General features: G+C 37.2%; 1 protein-coding gene across 1 annotated transcript in view; it reads left to right on the forward strand.

Annotated features, from left to right (window-relative positions):
• LOC106879093 (aquaporin-9) overlaps positions 1 to 10000 on the forward strand; it is a 78146-nt gene that overhangs the window by 31992 nt on the left and 36154 nt on the right. The window contains exons 2-3 of the mRNA XM_014928527.1: positions 4568 to 4679; positions 6474 to 6611. Coding sequence (XP_014784013.1) covers positions 4568 to 4679; positions 6474 to 6611 — 250 coding nt within the window. The remainder of the gene's footprint in view (positions 1 to 4567; positions 4680 to 6473; positions 6612 to 10000) is intronic.

Here is a 10000-nt window from a genome sequence, read left to right on the forward strand (position 1 = left end):
CACATGCACACACGTGTGTGTGTGTGTGTGTGTGTGTGTGTGTGTGTGTGTGTGTGTGGCGTGTCTGTGTCGAGGCATGTGGTTTTCTGGTTAGTGCGTTGCACTCATGTTTGTAAAATTATGGTTTCGAATCTTGGACCGGACGATGTGTTGTGTTCTTGAGTCGAGCAAGACATTTCATTTCATGTTACTCCAGTTCGCTCAGCTGGCAAAAGTTAATAATCCTGCGACGGACTGGCGTCCCATCCAGCGGGGAACATATACACCACAGAATTCAAGAAACTGGCCTTATAAGCTTAGGACTCGGGAAGGACCTTTGAGCCTTTTTTGATGTATATATGTATGTGTGTGCATTTGTGTTTGTTCTCTACCACCGTTTGACAGTCGGTGTTTGTTTTCATCTCCTTGAATTTGTGGTTCGGTAAAAAAAAAATAAAGAAAGAAAGAAAAAGACTTATAAATAAGTCAAAGGGTTGATTCGTTTAACTAAAACCCTCTAATACGGTACCCCATTGGACCGCAGTTCAATCACTGAAAGAATTAAATAATAACTGATGCATCGCTGCAGAGCATTAAAACTCTCAAGTTTTCCAAACATTCTAACATTTTGTGACTCGTAATACATATGTGGTCCAACGTGGGGCACAAGTGCATCACGACGCAGTGGTTGTGCTTTACAACATTAGCTACACTTCTCTCGAAGGTTGAAATCAGTAAGTTTCTTAGTCATCCTGGGTATACCACCGTAAGGTCATTATTTCTGTCTTGAAATAAACATTGTTGTTGTTGTTTAGCTACAGGTGTTCCTTGATTGAGTCGACCTATAATTAAAGGTGTTACAACAACTCTCAATGATTAAATTGTCTTTTTATTTCCTTTTTAAACGGTAGGGTGTGATTTGGCTACTACTTCTAACATGTCGACGTAGCTTCAACCTATTTTCTTAATTTTATCACAGATCGAGTTTAAGGGCTGGTTTCAAATCCCTGTTGTGGCTATTACATTTTACATTACAAACACATGTACTGAGGAAACATCTATGCATTGATTGCTTGACCTGGGAGAAACAGAAGTTAACAACCCCTCAAATCATCTGCTGCCATGATATAAGCTAATTAGAAGCATTAGATAATCAAGTACTAGGTACCCTTTAAACGACAGGATTTTTTCAGTTGGAAGTATTGATAGTCGGTATGTTCGATCAAGGTTGATCTGGGGCTAAATAACAATGAACTAATTTTCGTTCATTAGTTAATTAGATTAATTATCTACTGATTATATGCTGATTTCGAATTACCAAGAAGAGAATGTAATATTTCAAGTTTAACTCTTTACTTGCGTATGAAACAAATAGTTGATTTCAAAATTCCATTCAATTCTTCCGGCTTTAAATTAGTGTAACTTTGGTAATTGTTAAGTTTTTTTCTCACACCACCTTTGACTATTTATTTCCGTAAGCGCTCTCAGTATTACAGTCTTCATTGGTCATGAAAATTAACCAGGATCTACATTAGAAATAGAAACTGAAGTAATTTTAACATCATATCAACTTGAAATGCCGGAAGGAAATTTTTAGCGAAGCAAAAGCACTCTTTCTTCAATAGCAAACACGACATGATATCAGAAATATAATTAACTCCTACATTTCTTCAATCCCTTACATTTGTTCCTTTGCTTTACCTATTTTTCCTTATTGTACTTCATTAGAGTTTACCTGAGCAGGTGATAAACATTTTAGCTTAACGAAATTTAATTAGATTCGAATGTGAAATAACATCTGAATTTCTTTTATATCTAACCTTCACGCTGCCGTTGTTGTTTAACCATCAGATCAGCTTTCATCAACTAGATCCACGATCAAAAGCCTTCCAGCCATGAGCATCACATCTTCTTATCAACGATGTATTGGGTTTATATTATCCAAAAGATTATACAGTGATATCTGGTTCCTTAACCTTCATGAAGATCATAGTAAATGTAGGAATGAGACAATGGAGCCCTATATCACAAGGTTAGAATATTTCATCAAAAGTAATGCTTTAACTTCTTTTAGTAATAAGGTAAATTTGCAAGCTCATAAGAAGGCAAACATCATAAATAGTTACTTTTACATATTCAAAAGTATGCAACTGATATTAAATTACTGTTTCAGACTTAAGGTTTTTTTACGTGTATTTTAAGAGTTTTCAGTTGATGTTGAAATTTTGCCGGCGATTGACGGGTTCATCAACCGCGCAACTTTTGGGAAAATGTTAGTGTGTTTTAAAAAAAGAGTTCAACAGAGTGTCTTGCTCCCAAAAGCTATGGAAAATTGGAAATTATTTGGAATGTTTGTGCCTTAAATGGTTCTACAAACATCGAATAATTATGTTTCGTGCTAATACGTATATTTCACTGAAGTTAAAGTGAACACGTATCATTTTAGGGAAAATTAAACTGTATAATTGCTGAAAAGTATAATGTGGGATGAACCTTGAGTAGTTTTTATTTGAAGTTCATGGAATTTTCGATTAGTTGCCTTCTAGATTTCGTCAGAATGAAAGCACTAGATTTAACTGCATAAAAAATGGCAATAGGATTGAGTTAGTTGCTACCGCACTCCCACAGAAATTCTATTTCCGTTCTTCGCTCTTTCTATCTACAGTGAACTCTGACCGTCAGAGCTGGCTGCTCTATTGCCACTAAAGAACTTCCCACTAATTTGCTTCTTTTCTCGCTATTCATATCGATCTACCTCCACCCACCTTGCACAAACGACTCTGTCAATTCCTCTATCCCCAGAACATTGCTCTTCTAGAATTTTTACCTGGCCATGTTTTTTCTACAGAAATGAAATTGCAACTAAAAAAGAATCACATTAATTACATCAATCTTACTGGTCATTTAGGGTCTATGAGACCATGGACACAGTCACCTCCTACTGAGTAGAATGAAAAATATTTAAAATTCTTTTACAACGTATTTGATTATAAAACGATACGATACTAACTATTTTACTGCGCTGTTAAAAGTACTGTGAAATAGAAGACAGATCTTCGAGCAGATTAAAACAAAAAATCAAACCAGATTTGAAAATAGAAAATTAACTAATATATCATAGTTGATTTATTAGTAGAAATACCTCTCAGGTGAAGCGATAGCCTCTAAGAACACAAAGCATGAGTTCGGAATCCGTGAAAGTCGATGTACTGTGATTTTAGGAATTTCACTTGAATCTAATTATTATCAAAGAGAACGTTTTCAAAAATATAGATTCATATCTGTTTAGAAATTGTTGCTGGGTAATTAGGTACCAACATGAAACGGTTTAAATCTAATTAAGAAGTCATTATAATAACTTTTTTTAATCGTTTCTATGATTTGGGTCTTTGATGATGATTATGCTTTGTGTAGGCTGACCTCAAACTTAATCAACCGTTTTCCAAATAAAATGTTAATGATTAATAGGTATTTGCTTTTCAGTTAAATATCATAAAGTCATTTTTAATTACGAATGAATGATAGTTTCTTTTACCTTTTCTTTCGTTATTTTTCAAAAGCTAATGGACAAAATCATATATCACAGTAATGAGTTTCTTTCGATGGTCCTTTACATCTAAAAACTCGCTTCTAAGATACCTTTCTTTTATGAACAGAGTTATATCATTTGATTTTTAAACTTTGGCAACACTGAATATTATTTGAAGAATTTCTGTCAGCAAGCCAGTCTACATAATTATTGTATAACGTATAAATATTACTCTCTTTAATCAACCATTAATTATCATTGAAAAATTCTTGATATTTGCACGAAGAGATGAACAACAGATCCAAAGAACATACTATCAGTTTGCCCCTAGCAATTTGTCTGACTTGGATCTGTGTTATTTGATCTTCACACTTACTACCAAAAGTAGACTCTTGACACAATCCGCCACACCATCATTTAGCCCTGCATTTGCCAGTCCTCATTGACAGGAACATCAGGTTGGGTCTCAGCGTAACAGCCAATAATTTGTTTTAACTTTTAAAGACCCTTATTATAGTGCAATAAGTGCGTAAAGTTATGCCTAATCCTCTTTTTCAATTTCGATGAAAACAAAAGCAAAGCGATTATGTTTAAACATTAGAATCAGATCATGGACTCAGTCAAAGTTGAGTAAACAACCACATAACGTAATCCTACAACTCAAAAAGTATAGTGCTTCAGTTTTGAGCTAAGTTTGATAACCCTGTAAAGGTGTATCATTTCATATAAGGTAAATCTTGTACTGGTGCGATTGTAGGATAGCTAACTGAATTCTTCAACTGCATACTTAAGCAAACTTTCGGCGAGCTAAATGCATACAACCTGTTTATAGATTGCATTTTTGGAAGCTCTTAGAAAATTGTGAAGGGTAGAAACCTATAAATTTGATACATCCTACAGTTTTACTGATTGTTAATCATAACCAAAACAGATCATGCTTTAAAATTCTATGGAGAGTAAAATGGCTACGAGTAATATATTTGCGGAGAGTTTTAGAAATCTGACAGAGGAATCTGAAAGCAACTTGAACTAATCTGAACTAAAATTCTTATATTTCAGGCATTTGTATTTGGTTGGAATGCTGAGGTTGTATTGAAAAGAAACTTAAATCATAACATCTCCGCTGGTATAGGCTTGTGTATTGCAATTATCATTGCTGGACAGGTTTCAGGTAAGATAATTCCTGAATTATATTGTCAATATTGGTAGCACTGGGGAACAAATGAAAAAACAAAAAAAAAATATTCATGCCTCAGGTTTTAGACCTGATTTTAGGTATAGTCAGTCCTCCGAAAAAGAATATGTCCTTCATTTCTTCCTAGCAGCTGTACTTTTTGAGATAATGTACAGCTGCCCACACATAAATCTGGGATAGGCCGCCGGCAAGATTATTATAGCATCAGATATAGTTTGCAATGTATATGACAAATACTTGAATAAGCATTTAAGGGACAGAGAAAATCCGTTTCTGATTTTGTGACAATACATACTTAAGCTATTTCGAAATAAAATTAGGGGACCAAGATAAGACATGGGCTCCACACATTGTCTGTAAAACTTGTATTGAGCACCTTCGGCAGTGGACAAATGGTCTGGAATTTGGTATACCTATGGCGTTGAGAGAACAACGGAATCACAGTGAAGATTGTTATTTTTGTGTGGTTAACATGAAAGGCATTAATGGACCTAATCGGAGTGAATGGATGTATCCTGACTTAGACTCGGCAAAACACTTGTTGTACACTCAAACGAAATACCAGTCCCATCATTCATTAATCTATCTAGAAGGGCTGCATGAAGAAGATGAATCCTGTTCTTCACCTGTAAACAGTAGTCATGATGCCAGTAATTTTCAAGGAACCTCATCAGTGGCACAAGTTTTTAATTAACCGGAGCTCAATGACCTCGTTAGGAAGCTAAATCTCTTAAAGAAATATGCTGAATTGTTGGCGTCTAGACTAGCAGAGAAGAGTTTATTGCATCCGGAAACCAAAGTTACATACTATCGCAATAGAGAAAGATTTTTAGCCGTTCTTCTCGGGGGAAAGTGATTTTCATTTTTACAATCAATGTTCAAGGCTTGCTGGGGAAAATGGGCATATCACAATATCTACCAAGCAAAAGGCGGCTGTTCATAGACAGTGTTATGCAAAGCTTGTGCCTAGAGGAGAGAAGAATACTGTAGAATTAACAGTGCTTGCTCATATAACTACTTTTAATATTCTACCATTCCTCCCAGGTGGCGAGCTGGCGGAATCACTAGCACGCCAGACAAAAATTCTTAGCGGTAATTTGTGCGTCCATTTGTTCTGAGTTCAAATTCTACCGATGGCAACTTTACCTTTCATCTTTTCGGAGGTCGACTTTTCACATGAAATTGCTGACCTTGTTCTGGAATCAATGTTCTAATAATTTTTGACTGAAATAATCAGATAAACCCACCAAAATTCATGATGTGACAATTTATATTTTCCCAAGATCTGTTTGATGTATACGAAGTTTCAAAGCTGCAATAACAGCATTAATTGGATTCCTTGTGACAGTTGAAAAATAGTTCGGTAACACAGTTAAGCCTATAGTCAGTCCTCCAGTCGGATTTTCACTCTTGAAAAGAACAATAATTTGTCTCTGAAAGTCTGATAGCTGTTTCCTTCCAAAGCTTTCTTCCATGATGTGGGGTTCCCGCAGAAGCTAATGGCGGTCAATGCTTGTTATGATTACGCGCTCATTCGACAACAGAAACAACGAATTAGAAACCACCAATCACACAGTTTATTGATGATCCAATTAATGCTTGTTAGTTTTGCCTTCAAATTATCCGCTTGTCTAGCGACCACCCTACATGACAGTGTCTTCTGCTCCAGAACAGAAAATCGAAGTGTTACAAGGCAATGTGACACACTGATCAAATTCTTCCCGTTATCATGTTAAATATTTCACAATACTTCGTTCAATGTATTTGCAGGTGGACACATGAATCCAGTTGTTACTTTGAGCTTTTGTCTGATGGGAAAAACCAAATTTAAGAAGCTTCTACCCTACACTCTAGCACAGACGCTGGGAGCTTTCATTGTTGCCTCACTGCAATACGGAATACTTTATGGTAAGAAAAAAAAATATATATGTATATATAAAATAAAAATGGATGTGTGTGTGTGTGTGTCTGCCTATAGGAAGAAAAATTACAGCGTGAATATAAAATCTAAAAGCTAATTCTTTGAAATTTCACGGCAAAGGCAATGGAAGTAGTTCTGAGTCTCTAGCGGCCCTCTGAATGGAGCTACTAGCCATTTTCCAATATGTACAAAATTGCATTTCAAAAATAAATGAAGGATCTAAGGGATATATTCTTTATCGGATTAACATACCACTTTTTTATAGGTGGCAGTTCAAAGCCGCGGCCATGCTGGGGCACCGCCGTTTTGCTACACTGTTATTATTGGAATTTGGTGAATAAGGGAGTTTGATGTCACGGCCCTCATTTGCGCCTCATACCACGGGTAAGGTTCATCTGGAACTCTCGGCAGGAAGAAATCCAGTTTTGTTTTGAAAACACCTACATCAACTTTGTGTAGGTCCCTCAGGCTCTTTGGGAGAATATTAAAAACAGTGGGACCTTAAAATCCTGGCTGTTGTAGCAACTGGTCTTGAAGCGCGACGGCATTGTTGGGATGTTTGGCATTGTGCACTGTGCAGTGGCAACCCGTTCTGGCATTCGTATAGCTTTCAATGCCAAAATTTAGCACAAGCCCTTCCAGGATCTTCCAAGTGTATATTACTGCATATCTCTCCTGCCTTCGCTCCAGGGAGTCTTAGCTGTTTCAGCCTTTCCCAGTAGCTGAGCTGTTGCAAAGAGACAATCTTCTTTGTGAAGCTTCGCTGGATTGCTTCAAGCTCAGCTGTTAATTTTACACTGTTGGATAACCATAGTTGGGAGCAGTAATCTAGGCGGCTGAGGACAAATGTCCTCCAGAGGAGCATCATGGTTACCTTGTCTCTAGTTTTGAAGGTTCTCAGAATCCAGCCAGCCAGCCGTCTGCACTTTGTCGCCATCTTGGTAATGTGCAATTGGAAAGAGGTATCATCACTCATGTCGATACCTAGGTCACGCACTGATTTAGGTTCTGGGATTGTAATTGCCCCTGGGCCAGTGTACCCTGTAAGTTTTTCGTGTACCCTGTAAGTTTTTCGTGTACCCTGTAAGTTTTTCTTCATGTATACAAATCCACGTACAACCCCCCCCCCCAAAAAAAAACAAAAGCATCAAATGGAACAGTCACATTTCATCTGTAAATTACGTCCAACTCCTGCTGCAGGCGTGCAACATCGCTAGGATTTTGTATTTTCTGCAAGCCTTTCGTATCGTCCGCTGTGTCTAGGGAGAGGCATTGTACCAATATATGATTTAGATGAAGGCGGCGAGGTGGCAGAATCGTTAGCACGCTGGACGAAATGCTTAGCGGTATTTCGCCCGTCGCTACGTTTTGAGTTCAAATTCCGCCGAGGTCTACTTTGCCTTTCATCCTTTCGGGGTCGATGAAATAAGTACCAGTTACGCACTGGGGTCGATGTAATCGACTTATCCCCTCCCCCAGTATTTCAAGTCTTGTACCTATATTAGAAAGAAATATATGATTTAGACATACAAAAGAGGACATTCGTGACCTACGGTTCACATAATTAATCTTTTGTATTAAAGACATGAGCTGTGAGATTTTGGGAGAAAGGACAAGTCGATTACACCGACCCCAGTGTTTCACTAGTACTTAATTTATCGAACCCCGAAAGGATGAAAGCAAAGTCTGCCTCGGCGGAATTTGAACTTAGAACGTAAGGACGGAAGAATTGCCTCTAAGAATTTTTCCCGGTGTGCTAACGTTTCTGCCAGCACACCGCCTTTATGGGTCACATAATTAATAAAAACAAAAAATGAGCTCAGAAAGAAATACACTTCACAGAAGCCAGTGCCATGAATTTGGACTACAAAGACGAATAAGGGTTACATTGACGAAATATGATATTATTTGTAAACAATTTGACGGAGAAATATATCAACAAATTCATTGTGGAGATTCGAACTACACATGTTTTGAATTACAATTTACAAAATAATCCATATCTAACTTGATAAAGAGAGGGAGAGAGAGAGAGAGAGATAGATAGAGAGAGAGAGAGAGAAAGATAGAGAGAGAGGAGGAGAGAGAGGGGGAGAGAGAGGGGGAGAGAGATCAGCTTCATGTAGGGTAAATGTTAGGAAAAAGCAATACACCAAGTGAAACAAACGAGTGTGTGGAATCAAAGAATCCGGTGTATCATAAAAAATAAACTCAAATCAAATGATTCCACACTAAATCCTGCTGATGAAAGAGTTCTAAAGGAAATTGCTGATTAAATAGATATACGGCACACTGATAGGAATGACAATTAATACCCAAGAAATAGTAAATCTGTAAACAGCAACAAATTTTTTTTTCTTTCTGTCGGAGCACACTAAATTATATCAAAGCTAACAACCATTACATACATTTGTTAATAGCAAAAACATAAATGTATCTCTACTAAGAGTCGTTTCATCAAGACAGAAAAAAAAATCTTATACAAATGTTATAAATGAAGTGCAGTTATTTACTATCCCATCTAATAAAAGTTGATGTTGAAATGTATCGACATAGGCGAAACATTAATGGTTCTCTATACGCACATACACACAAACCCATTATGTATACACAAAGACACACGTTCACACGCATACACACACACACACACACACACACACACACACACACACACACACACACACACACACACACACACACACACACACACACACACACACACACACATATATATATATATATATACGTTGGTGTGTGCGTGTGTTTTCACCCAAATGGGAAATATGGCTCTCAGCAGACAACCAATGAGTAAATACGACAACTGAAGCTAAATAAATGTTATGTCTTCTTCATGTATACAAATCCACGTACAACCCCCCCCCCCAAAAAAAAAAACAAAAGCATCAAATGGAACAGTCACATCAAAACCTGAGAGATGTCTAAATAGTAATATTTATTTATCTCTCTCTCTCTATATATATATATATACATATATATATAAAAACAAATAGTAAATGAGTATATGCATATATACGTACAGGTATGTGCGTACCGACATCCACCTGTATGTATAGGTGCATATCTGGGTACAGGACATTGCAAACAAAACGTACACGAGAAAATACACAAGCCACATAGGAAACATTCTACTTCATCAGCTACCCCCGTTTTAACACCGGCGTTTCGAAGAGCTGGGCAGACAAGACAGGAAAACAAACAGAAAAGGCTTTACGGCCAGACGAGAAAAATTATGTGTGTATGAACGCTGTGAGGCACGAACTTGAAAGGGACGAAGTAGTTCGCGTGTTTGCTCGGCGATAGCCAAGGAAGAAAAGGATCATTGACCGGAAGCATGTGACCATGCCGGTGTAAGGGG

The sequence above is a fragment of the Octopus bimaculoides genome, chromosome 3, assembly GCF_001194135.2.
Source record: "Octopus bimaculoides isolate UCB-OBI-ISO-001 chromosome 3, ASM119413v2, whole genome shotgun sequence".
Classification (NCBI taxonomy): Eukaryota; Metazoa; Mollusca; class Cephalopoda; order Octopoda; family Octopodidae; genus Octopus; species Octopus bimaculoides.